This window comes from Rhinopithecus roxellana, chromosome 1 (assembly GCF_007565055.1).
Source record: "Rhinopithecus roxellana isolate Shanxi Qingling chromosome 1, ASM756505v1, whole genome shotgun sequence".
Taxonomy (NCBI): Eukaryota; Metazoa; Chordata; class Mammalia; order Primates; family Cercopithecidae; genus Rhinopithecus; species Rhinopithecus roxellana.
The window spans coordinates 100,089,772-100,105,336 of record NC_044549.1 but is presented as its reverse complement, the minus strand read 5'-3'; the positions used below and the strand labels follow the sequence as shown (position 1 = coordinate 100,105,336).

Genomic DNA, 15,565 nt, shown 5'->3' with positions numbered 1-15,565 from the left:
TCATGCAAATCATTATCTATGAAGTCTCAGTAATACAGGCTTAAACAGAAATTGCTGGAGTGATGTCCAGAATAAAATCTGACACTAAACAGCAAAAAGCATTGGCTGTTTATATTATAATGCATGTTAACATAATGACTGCTGTTCTAAGAACTCCTTAAAGGAAATACTGAGGATTTGTGACTCATAATTGGGAACAGTTGCTGGGCGATAAGCTTAAAGCAGGAAAAATATGTTTAGAAACTTGAAACAGTCTTAACAGGGAGAAAGTTTTTTATCTCACTTCCCAATCATAACATCAGATTCTCCTGAAGTTAATGAAGATTGCTTAAGGCAACTTGATAGGACGTTTAATTTAAGCATAGGAGTTCCAGTTTTCAGGACTTTTTTTTGTTTTGTTTTGTCTGTTTGTTTCACTTTTTAGGATTTCCCAGAAACATTTTTCTGTTTGAGTTAAATATTCCTATTTACCATAAATCATTTTAAAACAGTGGCCAAATATTATTTTAAACTACATTATATTGTCTTATTTCATGCTTAATTAAAACTATATGTTGTTTTTGAGACCACATCCAACTAGTTAGTACTCTTACTAAGCAAGAAGTTTGGGGTTTATTGGCAAGATCTTTAGGAATTTTAAAGGAGTATACTGCTTTTTATAAGTTCCATACTTTTTGGCATCATTGGTTATATGATTGAGTGTTTTTTTCAGTGTAGAACCTGATTCATAAATTGTGAACATTGGGATGGAGAATGGCAAGTTATTTGCATGATCAGTTTTTCAGATATTTGACTGCAGAATCTTTTGTGCACAGAATACCTGTTACTAGTTTTTGAAACGAGTATTCCAAGAGCAGATTTTGGAAAATGTGCTAGCTAACAAAACCCATAGATCAAATTTTTTTTTAGACAGAGTTTCACTCTTTTTGCCCAGGCTGGAGTGCAATGGTGCAACCGTAGATCAAATTTAATATCCTTTTCAAAATCCTAATTTACAGCAAGGAAATAAGTTAATTATTGGGAAAATCTGTCTCAGCAACTAGACTTCACAGGTACCAGTCTTTCTGAATGCCACTAGATCTAGAGTATTTCTTGTGTTGTAGACATCCATTTAGAAATCTGTGGTAGACTATGCTACAATATCTATGCTGTTACCATATATTTAATTTTTTATATTTTCTTATAGTAACTTTCAAACATACACAAAAAAGAGAAAAGAAAGAAGAGTACAATGACCATTATGCCAGTTATTTGAAATAATGGTTCAAATGTTTCCAACTCTAATGAAGTTCCATAAAAGAGGAAACACAAATGTTGTTATTGGTCTACCTTTTATAAATTATTAAATGAGTCTGATTCATATAGTGGGACTTCCCCTCCAGCAGTATGGAGACATTTGTAAAGTAATGATTCAGCAGCAGTAGACCAGATAATAAGATGACCAAAATATTCTCAAAGCTAAACCTCATAATAATCCAAACTATTTTTTTCTTCATGTTTTGCCAACATTTTTCAGCCCACGGGATAAAAGATAATATTGATGTTGGGTGGATTAGTACTGGCTTTATCTGGATTCATTTTATTTTTCCCTTCTTTTGTCGTCTTTGATCAGGCAATACTGTGTATTCCTATATTGGCTCTAGTAAACGGATGGCCTCTGAAAAAAAGGTCAAGCTTCAAGAGAAATTTTCTTTTGTCTATATTTAGTTTCTACATAGCTTCATAGTAAAACTGACTCCCTGATTGGCTGAGGCCAGCCCACCGTAGAGTGGAGGGTGGGCTTATTTTGATTGGGTTAGGCCAGTAGTGCTGTGGGGTTAAATCAATCTTACTATAATTCCATGGCCTAGAAATTTTGGTCTTGATTAGAAAGGGCATGTAGGAAATGGATGTTATGGAAACAACCAGCAATAAATATGCTTTTACTCCAGGTAAAGCAAGTTTAGAAAATTCTACCAACAGGCTATGCTATATATTTTTAATGTCCAATGAGATTTTTGGGTATTTTTGTTTTACAAATGTATTAACAGGTTTTTGGGTTTTTTTTGTTTGTTTGTTTGTTTGTTTTTTAGAGGACAAGAATTTTGGGCAGATTTGAATGCCATGAACGTGTATGAAACAACTGAATTTGACCAACTACGAAGGCTGTCCACACCACCCTCTAGCAATGTCAACTCTATTTACCACACAGTCTGGAAATTCTTCTGTAGGGACCACTTTGGATGGAGAGAGTATCCTGAGGTATTTACACGTTCTTTGTTAACAAGTACATTTTTCAAATTTATTTATTTTTTCTTCCTCTATTCTTTTATTCTTTCTTTACAACAATAACTAGGCAGAACTATGCATATAATCAAACAGCTTATGAATATAAAATTGAGTCTCATTGATACAAGAAAACTTTTCTCTTTTTCTTAAAATTTATTTCTTTCCATTAATTTGAAATCCAAAGATAGCATACCACTATTATCAGATTAATAAAATGCTTTCCACAGAATCTTACATTATAGAGATGAAATACTTTGACCTGTTGCTACCTATGGAGTAATTTTCACGAAATGAGAATTGGTATAACTTTTGATTATATCTGGCTCCTGGGCTTATGGAGATTGGATCAAGTGTTACACATAGGATTTTAGAAGCCCAATGGAAACAATTGCTCGTGTCTCTGGAAGAAGTACTTGGAAATGTTCATTGAGCTGTGGTCAGATAAATCAGTTATTTACAATTTTCTCCTATGTACACTTGCATCCTTAGTCTGAGACCGTGATAATAGCCCTTCAGTCTCAAAGCAAGGTTTTAAAATGCTGATGGTTTACTTTGCTTCTGAATGACAATTGTGAGTCGTTTAAACATCCTCAGATGGACTTTAGAGATTAATTTCACATTCCAAAGATCTGACTTTCTCAATTTAAGTTCATTTCCAGCATTACAACAGGGGAGAACAACTTACCTACCTTACTTTTATTTTTAAAGACAATAGCAAAAGAAGAAAACCTAGTATGTTAATTATTGTAAAACACAATATTAAACTAAGTAAGCTTAAGTAATCACTAGTATCTGCCTTCCAGAGAGAATACAAGGCTGTTTAAAATGTACTCTCAGAATACGGCCGGGTGTGGTGGCTCACACCTGTAATCCCAGCACTTTGGGAGGCCGAGGCGGGTGGATCACGAGGTCAGGAAATCGAGACCATCCTGGCTAACATAGTGAAACCCCATCTCCACTAAAAATACAAAAAATTAGCTGGGCATGGTGGCTGGTGGCTGTAGTCCCAGCTACTTGGGAGGCTGAGGCAGGAGAATGGCATGAACCTGGGAGGCAGGGATTGCAGTGAGCCGAGATCGCGTCACTGCGCTCCAGCCTGGGCAACAGAGCGAGACTCCATCTCAAAAAAAAAAAGTACTCTCAGAATACTTGGTAATCACTAGTTATCTACCTTCCAAATAGAATACAAGGCTGTTTAAAATGTACTCTCAGAATACTCAGACTGTTCCTGTGTTTTTCCTCTGAGAAGTTTTTTGGGTTTAGAACTTGAACTTTATATACCACCACCTTTTCAAATTTTATTTATGTATTTATTTATTTATTTATTTATTTATTTATTTTTAGAGATAGGCTCTTGCTCTGTTGCCCAGTTGGAGTACAGTGGCACAATCATAGCTCACTATAATCTCAAACTCCTGAGCTCAAACAGTGCTCCTGCCTCAGCCTCCCAAATAGCTGGGACTACAGGTGCATGCCACCATACTCAACTAATTTTTATTTTTTTATTTTTTGTGGAGACAGGATCTTGCCATGTTGCCCAGTCTGGTCTTGAACTCCTGACCTCAAACAGTCCTCCTTCCTCTGCCTCCCAAAGTGTTGGGAGTGGCTCACAGGCCTCTCACAGGCGTGTGCCACTGGGACTGGCCAACATCACTATCTTTAGTTCCTGTTTTGAAAACTCCCTTAAGAAATATAAACGAAAACTCTCTATAATATTATTAAGGCTCAAAATAGAATAAAATAGTTCCCTGGGCCCTACATACTTGGAAGGAAAAAAAAAAATCTTAGCATATAAAGGGAGTTAATTAGACTCACTGTACTTTATTGAAATTCCTGTGAGGTTAACTTTTGTCTTTGGTTAAATTTTCATTTTTAATCATGATTATTTATTAACTTTCCTTTTTTTGTTGTTATCTTCTGTTTTCTCCTCCATAGTCTGTCATTCGATTGATTGAAGAAGCAAACTCTCGGGGTCTGAAAGAGGTTCGATTTATGATGTGGAATAACCACTACATCCTCCACAATTCATTCTTCAGGAGAGAAATAAAAAGGAGACCCCTCTTCCGCTCCTGTTTTATACTGCTTCCATATTTACAGTAAGTGTTGAGTATAAAGTCTCAATCTTTACTTTCATTTTATGTAAATGCACTCCTGAATACTAGAGAGAAAAAATATCTTAAATTAAGAGTCTACCTTGGTTAGTACCCCTAGAATGTGAAATTTCAAATTATTCTTTGGATTTTAATTCCTCAATAAATGGAGTGCAAATAAGCTACAATAAACCCAGTTACACTAAAAGAATGAGTATCTTACTGGATTTTTTAGAGTTAACATTTTTCCACAACTAAATATCATTGTGTCTGGAATGAGGCACAGAACTTGCATTCACCTCCTTCACGGAAGATTTTTTCCTTCCGTGAAACTACTTTCAAGATGAGACCCTTCTGTGTTACAGGACAACTTAGCCAAACTTCCAGGTTAAGTGAGGAGAACCCTACAAGGTGATTTCTTGATTTCCTTTTACTTGAGTGAATTTGAATGGGAAAAATTCATCTTTTCAAATAATGTACACTCTCATTTGCTAGGTAAGCCACTTCTTCTTGTGATACTCACTAAAATTACTTGTCATACTGAAAATACTGCTTTCTTAATATAAGGTTAGGACTGAACCTACCCTTCTGAATTGTAGGTGAGCTTTTCTTCCATTTTTCCAAGCGTCATTTCTTCCTTTCATCTTCAGACAACCCAGTGGCACATCTTTATACATACCAAAAGGTGGGGCACATTACCATTTGCATGCCCACCTTTGAAAATTAGTATCTCTAGGGAAATCATTATGTACCCTAGTCAGATATACTATTTTTAGAGACTGATTTTGAAAATGATATAGGTTTACTTGGTTTTATGAACTTTAGAGGTCTAGCATAATGGTTGTTTTTTGTGCTGATCTTTGAGGTAAAGATACCATTTTTATATTCCTACTGTTTTTATTCTAGCTCAAACTGTTTTCTCTAAGTTGTTATGACAGAATCTTAGTGATTCTAATCCTGTGATTGCAAGGGAAACAGTAAAAACAAAATACAAATAAAAATCCCTGAAATGATCAGTATCCAAAAGAAATTTGTAGTAAGACTTATTTTAGAAATATATATTGAATTGGGTTAGGTGTGTTCTTTCTTCTAAGTGGCAGTTTGAAAAATTTTACCTTGTAGGGTTTCTTAAAACATTAGAACTAGTAAAAATGCCATTTCTGTGATTTTACTAGCACAGCTGGAGATAGTGTCAGTGTCCAGTAGTTAAGAATATATCGTCTTCCTGGTGAGATAGTAGAACTCATTAGTGAGACCAGCAGCTTGGCATGCTGAGCCAATCAAGCAAGATACAACTTCTGTGTGAGGTTAAGAATGCAGGTTCTGCATTGTTGGAAAGTTTTAGTGAATGGTGAAAATGCATCTGTTTTGATCTCAAGATAAGTAATTATGGAATATGCCCTCCTTTTTTATTTATTTTTTTTTTAAACTTAGGCTTGTTTTGTAAAAGTATGAACTATAAAGATAAGCAGCAATACAATTAATGCCACAAATATACCTTCATTATACAGGCATATCTTGTTTTATGGTGCTTTGCTTTATTGTACTTCACAGATCATTGCGTTTTTTACAAATTGAAGGTCTGTGGCAGCCCTAGGTCAAGCAAGTATGTTAGTGCTATTTTTTCACAGCATGTGCTCATTTTGTGCCTCTGAATCACATTTCGGATATTCTTGGGCTATTTCAACTTTTCATTACTATTGTATCTGTTATGGTGATCTGACCAGTGACCTTTACGTTACAGTTGTTTTGGGGTGCCTAGAACAGCACCTACATAAGACGGCCAAATGTTCAAGTGATAGGAAGAGTTATACATCTCTAACTTTAAGTCAAAAGCCAGAAATGATTAAGCTTAGTGGAGAAGGCATGTCGAAAGCTGAGATAAACCAAAAGCTAGGCCTCTTATGCCTTAACATTAGCCAAGTTGTGAATACAAAGGAAAAGTTCTTGAAGGAAATGAAAAGTGCTACTCTAGTAAGCACGCAAATTACAAGAAAGTAAAACAGCCTTCTTGCTAATATAAAGTTTTAGTGGTCTGGACAAAAGATCAAACCAGCCACAACATTCCCTTAAGCCAAAGCCTAATCCAGAGTAAGGCCTTAACTTTCTTCAGTTCTTTCAAGGCCGAGAGAGGTGAGGAAGCTGCAGAAGAAAAGTTTAAACCTAGCAGAGGTTGGTTCATGAGGTTTAAGAGCCCATCTCTGTAATATAAAAGTACAAGGTGAAGCAGGGAGTGTTGATGTAGAAGCTGTAGGAAGTTATCCAGAAATCTAGCTGATATCATTGATGACGGTGGCTAAACTAAACGAGATTTTCTTTTTTTTTTTTTTTTTTTTTTTTTTTTTTTTTTTTTTTTTTTTTTGAGACGGAGTCTCGCTCTGTCGCGGCCCAGGCTGGAGCGCAGTGGCTGGATCTCAGCCCACTGCATGCAAGCTCCGCCTCCCGGATTTACGCCATTCTCCTGCCTCAGCCTCCCGAGTAGCTGGGACTACAGGCGCCCGCCACCTCGCCCGGCTAGTTTTTTGTATTTTTTTTAGTAGAGATGGGGTTTCACCATGTTAGCCAGGATGGTCTCGATCTCTTGACCTCGTGATCCACCCGTCTCGGCCTCCCAAAGTGCTGGGATTACAGGCTTGAGCCAGCGCGCCCGGCCAAGAGATTTTCAATGTAGACAAACTTATATTAGAAGAAGATGCCATCTAGGACTTCATAGTTAGAGAGATGTCTATGCTTGGCTTTAAAGGACAGGCCTGACTCTCTTGTCAAGGGCTAATGCAGCTGGTGACTTTAAGTTAAAGCCTAGGGCCCTTAAGAATTATGCTAAATCTACTCTGCCTGTGTTCTATAAATGGAAAAACAAAGCCTGGATGACAGCACATCAGTTTATAGCATGGTTTACTGAATATTTTAAGCCCACTATTGAGACCTGCTCAAGAAAAAAAGATTTCTTTCCAACTATTACTGCTCATTGACAATGTACCTGGTTACCCAAGAGCTCTAATGGAGATGTATGGGAGATTAGTGTTTTCATGCCTGCTATACAGCATCCATTCTGCAGCCCACTTATCAAGGAGTCATTCTGACTTTCAAGACCTCCTATTTTAACAGTATATTTTGTAAGGCTATAGCTGCCATACGTAGTGATTCCTTTAATGGATCTGGGCAAAGTAAATTGGAAAACTTTTGGGAAGGATTTACCATTTTAGATGCCATTAAGAACATTGTGATTCATGGGAGGGGGTCAACATACCAACATTAACAGAAATTTGGAAGAAGTTTTATTTCAGCTCACCTGGATGATTTTGAAAGGTTCAAGACTTCAGTGGAGGAAGTCACTGCACATGTGGTGGCAATAACAAGAAAAGTAGAATTAGAAGTGTAGCCTGAAGATGTGACTGAATTGCTACTATGTCGTGATAAAACTTAGATGTGTGAGGAGTTGCTTCTTTTGGATGAGCAAAGAAAGTGGTTTCTTGATATTGAATCTACCGGTGAAGATGCTGTAAAGATTTTTGAAATAATAAAGGGTTTAGAATATTACATCAACTTAGTTGATAAAGCAGCAACAAAGTGTGGGAGGATTTACTACAATTTTGAAAGAAGTTCTGTGGGTAAAATGCTTTCAAATGGTACTGCATGCAATAGAGAAATCTTTCATGAAATGAAGGGTCAATTGATGTGGCAAATTTCATTGTCTTGTTTTAATAAATTTCCACTGCCACCTCAACCTTCAGCAACCACCACCCTGATTAGTCAGGCCATCATCAAGGCAAGACCCTCCCACCAGTAAAATTACTATGACTCACCAAAGACTCAGATGATTGTTAAAATGAAGTATTTTAAAAGTAAGGTATAAATATTCTTTTTTTAAAGAACTAATGCTATATGTACTGAATAGACTATGATATAGTGTAAACATAACTTTTATATGCACTGAGATACTAAAATATTGTGTTACTATATTGCAATATTTGCTTTATTGCAGTGGTCTGGAATAGAACCCTCAATATCTACTAGGTAGTAATATATTCATAATATGGGCTTACAGGAGAACAAAAATAGTTACTCTTTATTTTCTTTTTTCTTTTAAAAATTTTCTATTTTAATCTTTCTGTCTAAAACTGATAATCTGATATAAAGTAAGAGATCAGCAAATCAAAGAAATATTAGGTAGATAAACTTCAATGAGAAAAGAGCAGAGAAATAGCCAGTCTACCAGGGTGGGATAGGTAAATGCAGTGATCCTATCTACCCTAGAGTGTGGGGCTGAAGGACCTAGTAGGGAGAAAGATGAGGGGAATTGGTTCCAAAAAGCATATTTTAGAAGTAGATTCCAGAGGCTATGATCTTAGCCAGGGAGAAAGTTTCTTTTTTAAGTAGTTTTTGTTTTGTTAAATCTTTAAAACTTTTTTAGAGACAGAATTTCCTCTCTCGCCCAGGGTGGAGTGCAGTGGTATGATCATCATAGCTCACTGTAACCTTGAACTCCTGGGTTCAAGTGATCCTGCTGCTTTAGCCTCCCAAGTGGCTGGGACTTACAGGTAGATGCTGCCATCCCTAGCTAATTTTTTCTTTGGTAGAGACAAGATCTCACTATGTTGCTGAGGCTGGTCTTGAACTCCTGTCCTCAAGCAGTCCTCCTGCCTCAGCCTCCCAAGTAGCTGGGATTACAGGCATGATGTTTTGTTTTTAAGTGTTTTTAAATGCAAAGGGTCAAAAAAAAAAAAAAAAAAACCCCAACAAAAAAACATAAGTGTTAAAGAGGCCACAATTCTCAGGGAATCAGTGTCTAAGAGTGGAAGGAGTGGGGTAGGAGGTTGACTTAATGAATTTTCTACAAATTCAGCTGTTTTTAAAAGGTTTCTCTTGCTTTTTAATGGGGCTGATAAACAGGAGTTTATTCTTTAATAATCTTAGAATACTTGAATTGAGACTGCATAAGCAAACAAAGCTTAGGGGCTTGGGGGTTCAGTGCTTTCAGCTGAAAGAACATTTATCCCATGCAGTCACCTCATGGTCATGAGAATGTCTGGCACAGTTTCTTTAATACCCCCCTCAAAAGGATAAAATGAATTAATTTATATTTCATCGCTGAAATTGATTTGGTAAACATCTTTCAAAATGGTAAGGGGAAGGAGGGAGATAATAAAAGGTGACTTTGGATTCTGAAAGTTCATTCTTCAGAGATCCTTGTGTAGAAGCTCAATTCCCTTTGACTTTGCCTCTCTAGAGAAGGCTAGTGTCAGTCTGTGAAACGTGCAGTATATCTTTGGAATACCCATGAGGTGAATGCAAACTCATCATTCTCAGAAAATAAAGGCACATTTGTAACTGCTTGAAATATAGTTTTTAACCCATGGCAACTAGAGTGTTGAAGCCCATCAGACAGATGTGTATATGCATTTTTATGTTTTAGGCAAGTTAGGATGTTGGCTTGTTACAAGTAAGCATTTATGGGTTGGAATGGATGTTAAGCATATACATAGTCCAATTTAATATGTTAGAATGGATAGGATTTATTTATCTCGGCTCATCTTCAAGCATATGTTAGTAATAACAGACCTCCATCCCCCCCCCCCCCCAAAAAAAAGGAAAAGCTGTATTTGAAGCTTTCATTTTGTGGAACGGGTCCATAGTAGTGATATCAGAAAGAAAAGGGGCAGAATCTCTTCTGTTGTCACGGCTAGGTTTGCTGTACAGGCTGACAGTCTGAAACCTCTAGGGAAGAGTGTTTGCAGAGAATCTTACCTTTCTCCTTCAAACCAGAAGACTGTGTTGGTAACTTCAACCCCTGATAATAATAGAAAACCTGGTGGGCTGGGGACTTACCCTTTTGTTTGCAAAGCTGGATAGAGGGAAGAGCTATTAAATAAAAATAAGGGGCTTATATTCTTTGCTTCCCCGCCATTTCTCCAGAATAGTGATGGCTTTTTAAGGACTTACAGATATTTGAGAATCTGATTAAAGCAGTGAGGCCTCTCTTCAGGAAAGTGTACCAGTGAAAAATGTACCATTGTACCAGAAAAATGTATCAGTACTGAGGATCCAAAGGAATCTGTGTGGGCTCTGAGAAAATGCTACAGAGGACAAGAACTGTTGTGCCTTTCGTTGTGAAGGTTGGATAAACCAGCAGCACTTTAAATCTGTCCCGTACTTAAAAGCACCTTGGAGATTCAGTAAGCCCTGGATCCACCCATCCAGGACTCTCTGTCTCACCAAGAGACTTTGAGGCACATTAAATTGAAGGCATAGTCACTTGTAGAAGGTGAGGGTTAGAGATGGCAGTCATGCTTCCATAACTTTTAGCTTCTTGAAAGTCATCTCTTAAAAGACTGTGTGTTGATGATGATAATGTGGTGGTTGTGGTGCTGGTGGTGGTGGTGGTGGTGGTGGTGGTGGTGGTGGTGGTGGTGGTGGTGGTGGTGGTGGTGTCAGGCAAAACTAGGTTGGAATCCTAGTATCCTGTTGATCCCTTTCTAGCCTTGTTTTTAAAAAAGAAAAAAATATAAATTGTGAAACATATGGAACTGAAAAGAGTATGAAATTAGAAACTATCTAGATGGGCCTGGCCTAGATTCAAATTCTGTCTTTGCTCTTTGCTAGCTATACTTGGGCAAATTATTTAATCTCTCTAAACCTCAGTTTCTTCATTTGAAAAGTGGGGATAACCAAGTCATCTTACAGAGTTATTGTGACAATTAGTGACGCTGTATGTAAAAATGACTGGCACATAGTATTAACTGGCTATGATTATGATGAGAGAGATGGTCAGCTATGCTCTTTGGAGATGAGACACACAAAGCTGTAGTCTCTGTGTCACAAAGCTCTTACGAAAATTTCAGTTTCCTAATCCATTTTGGCACACATTATTACTTCCTTGTGACCAGTATGTGCCAATGAGTGTTATAGCACCTGGCCCTGAACTAGGTCTCAGGGTCAGGATTTCCTTGCTCTTTACTTCTTCTCTTTTTCTCCATTTCAAAAATGGCCAAGAAATATGATTTAAATTTAAGCAAATCTAGGCAGGAATAAGTAACTTACCAAAGCTGCTGCTTATCTAAAATCATTGTTCAAAATAAAGACATGAATTTAAAGGCTCACGGATATGCATTCTGGTGTCTAGAGTTTATAGTGATTAGCTCCATCTTAAGCACACTCAAAGCTGTAAAAGTTGGATAGTATTGGTGGTTTTGTTTCTGTATGTGATCTTGGAAAATGAAGCAAATGTCAAATATTTATCAGCATTCAGGTCCTGTTCCATAATTTTTGTTTGTTTTTATACAGAAATTAAAGTAGCTTTTTTTTTCTCCCTATAAGCTCCCTCCTTGCTTCATGCCTTACTGTGTCTCCCACCCACACATCCTTTGGTAATGAAATCTTTTCTGCTTAGTATCAGCACATTTGGAAGAAAACATATAACAAAGTTTCTTTAGCTATAGGTAGTAAGAGGAGTCTAAGATTCAAAAGTAAAGGTATTTGTGAATTGGCTCTTGCTTGTTTGCCTTGTAGCTATACATTCCAGAGTTTTCTCCACAGGAAGGAGGCCCAGAGAAGACTAATAATAGGTTATTCATGTACAGGCAATGTTTGCTGTAAGACTTTTTTTTTTATTAAATAGGTAGTATTTTTTATTTTTTAAATAAGCACTTAAGCTATACAGATTATAATATTAAGTAGACACTGATATAGAACACTATAATGTGAGGCGTACTTAATTCTTAATGTTTTACATTGATGTTTCTTCCCCTCCATTTTAGGACACTTGGTGGGGTTCCCACACAAGCTCCTCCACCTCTTGAAGCAACTTCCTCATCACAAATCATCTGCCCAGATGGGGTCACTTCAGCAAACTTTTACCCTGAAACTTGGGTTTATATGCATCCATCTCAGGACTTCATCCAAGTGCCTGTTTCTGCAGAGGATAAAAGTTATCGGATCATTTACAATCTTTTTCATAAGACTGTGCCTGAATTTAAATACAGAATTTTGCAGATATTGAGAGTCCAAAACCAGTTTCTTTGGGAGAAATATAAAAGGTGAGTCAGATGTATGAAAAGTTCAAGAGAGCTTTATTGTAGCTAATGTCAAATGAGGAACATAATAGTAAACATTTGCGCAGAATTTATGTTCATATTTTCTGTGTATTAACTGACATATAATTCTCATAACAGCCATAAGTAGGATTATTACAGTTTACATTTTACAGAGAAGAAGAAACTGAGTCACAGAAAGCTTACTTGCTGCAGGTCATGCAGCTATTATGATACGGTGCTGGAATTTGAACCCAGGCAGTCTGGCACCAGAGGCCTTGCTCTTAATCTCTTTACTGTGGTGCCTCTCAAGTCAACAAACTAATGTAGTACAAAGGGAAGGAATACATTTAGATTTCAGGAATCTCAGAATCTGAGAGACCCTCAGATTGGAGGAATTAGGCAAGGAGGGCATCCGGAGGAAGGAAAACACATGAGAATTCTTAATAGATTTAAGATGAAAGAGAAAGCAAGTGAATGATTGGTGGAGAAAGAAGGAAAAGGGCTTTTCTACAGTGGAAAGATAAGTTTCCACTTTTAATGGGATCTTTGATGGCATTTTGCCCTTGATAACTAGTTTAATATTTCCTACTAATTAAAACCATAAAGAGAAGTTTATGACTACATCATGCCTGTTAAATTGACCTGTATTTCATCCTTCTGAATTCCCTGTCTGTTCTTTCCATTAGGAAAAAGGAATATATGAACAGGAAAATGTTTGGCCGTGACAGGATAATAAATGAGAGACATTTATTTCATGGAACATCCCAGGATGTGGTAGATGGAATCTGCAAACACAACTTTGACCCTCGAGTCTGTGGAAAGCATGCTACAATGTTTGGACAAGGCAGTTATTTTGCAAAGAAGGCAAGCTACTCTCATAACTTTTCTAAGAAGTCCTCCAAAGGAGTCCATTTCATGTTTCTGGCCAAAGTGCTGACGGGCAGATACACAATGGGCAGTCATGGCATGAGAAGGCCCCCTCCAGTCAATCCTGGCAGTGTCACCAGTGACCTTTATGACTCTTGTGTGGATAATTTCTTTGAGCCTCAGATTTTTGTCATTTTTAATGATGACCAGAGTTACCCTTATTTTGTTATCCAATATGAAGAAGTCAGTAACACTGTTTCCATTTGAAAAATCTTGGTATTGCTAAATTATTTGATATGAACTCAATCCAGCATTTGTAGCAGGTTTTGAATGGGTGGGACTGGGTGGGGAACAGCATTGGACATTAATAGGGCACTTTTCAGACCCATTTTTTGAAGTGCTAGAAAATGTTTTTTTTAAAAAAATACAAGTTTTAAAATGACCACTTACTCTTTAATTATATACTAATTATTAGTGTACTCAGTGTGGAAAAGACTACAGATTATACACTCTTTTCATTCACACTTGGACATATAGACAGCAATGTTATTAGGAGCATTAAATTGAAAAACTGGACAGCCTAATTTAAATGTGGCTTGGGCCTGATAAAAGTTTGACCAAATGGAATGGAGGCTGTGAGCCATGTGAGGATTCTATTTATTTATTTACATTTGATAAAACTTACAGGAACTAGTACTACCATGCATATTCCCTGTCCAAAGCTTCACTGCTTTGGTATAAGTTCATGAAATTCTGGTGAGTAGAAAGAAATTTTTATTTCTATCAGTAGTACTGAAATATATCAGCCAACCAGAGAACATCAGTGACTTTAACTTCTGCAGAGTTTGCCCCAGAATTCAGAGTTCTGTTTAGAAGAAGTTAAAACAACAAAAAACCATTTGAAAAATGTTTGTCACCAGCAAAATTTTTCACTAACTAGTGATATGAAATGTGATTTTTGTGTTGTTAAACTTCAACTTTGGAGAAAGTCTCTTTCACTGTCATCCATTCCAATTTGAAGGAGTTGGACAGCTAATTCGGTTAAAGGCAGTCTTCAGGATTAGAAGTATTACTTTCTTTTGGGGTTCCAGACCTCGCTTGTGACTGAAAGTTTTAGAAAAAGGAAGTACATCTACAGCCGAATTGCTAAGGTTATATTACTGTGTTTTGCACAAAGTATATTAGCAAAAGTATTTGCTGGAATTATTGGTAGATGGCAGTTCCACTCCTACACCTGCTGTGTCAGATACAACTGGGTTCCCTGGCTGACTCTACCTTACTTACACTACTTACTTAATAGAAACACAAACTTGGAAATTGTGCCGGTGGCCCAGCACAATGTTTGGTGAATATGCTGTTTCCTCAGTTCAGAGAGGTAGCAACTAGGTATACTCCTTATAAAAAGCAAATACCTGGATTTACAAAAGTGAGAGTAGTCGTTCACAAAAGGATTCACCATGGAATTCTTTCAGTTGCCAAGCTCTCCTGGTATGTTTGTGGTTATATCATTTACACAAAACTTTTCAGGAACTTGTGTTGTTTAAGCAAGATGTATCTGTACTGATGTCTCAGTGAATCAGTCTGTTTATTAAGCACTTATCAGGGCTTCCACACAGTTATTTATTTTGCCCTAGTTAATCCTGTTGTTTGCTGCCATTGGCATGAAATGGCCAACTGTGGCTCTTACAGTTCTTTCATTCAATTATAACTTGTAAACCAGTGACTCCTAATCTTTTTCAAGTTAAGACACCTTACCATTGCTTATTTGGTTTTATGAGACTTGTTCCTTTTTTTCTCCCTAAGGAAAAAGAAAGCTTTATGACATATTTATTTTTTTAATAAAACTAAGCAAAAATAAAACTTATGGTAATTCTTTAAAAATTTGTTGTGTTTTGGTTCCATTTAAGATCACTGGATTAATACATAGTTGGTGATCTGTAAACATTGATTGGTTGGTTAAATGTATGATTGAGTGACTGAATGAACAGACCTAACCAGAACTTGCTGCTTAAACTTTTCTGCAGTGGGAATATGCAGAAAGTACATTATCTAGCAGTCCACTATCATTCACAAGAGAAGAGTCAATATTTTATTTTGCAGGTAATACTTGGAGAAAATGGACAAGTTTTTTGTTTGTTTGTTTGCTTTGAGACAGTCTCGCTCTGTCACCAGGCTGGAGTGCAGTGGTGCGATTTTGGCTCACTGCAACTCCACCTCCCAGGCTCAAGAGATTCTCCTGCGTCAGCCTCATGAGTAGGTGGGGATTAAGGCAACCGCCTCTATGCCTGGCTAAATTTTTTTTTTTTT

The 15,565-nt window shown here is 37.0% G+C and overlaps 1 protein-coding gene across 1 annotated transcript in view; it reads left to right on the top strand.

The window, feature by feature from the left end:
- TIPARP (TCDD inducible poly(ADP-ribose) polymerase) overlaps positions 1 to 15,139 on the top strand; it is a 33,125-nt gene extending 17,986 nt beyond the window's left edge. Inside the window, exons 3-6 of the mRNA XM_010365904.2 lie at positions 2,073 to 2,241; positions 4,204 to 4,364; positions 12,116 to 12,394; positions 13,078 to 15,139. Of these exons, the coding sequence (XP_010364206.1) occupies positions 2,073 to 2,241; positions 4,204 to 4,364; positions 12,116 to 12,394; positions 13,078 to 13,525 (1,057 nt within the window). The 3' untranslated portion in view covers positions 13,526 to 15,139. The remainder of the gene's footprint in view (positions 1 to 2,072; positions 2,242 to 4,203; positions 4,365 to 12,115; positions 12,395 to 13,077) is intronic.
- Positions 15,140 to 15,565: the final 426 nt, after the last annotated feature.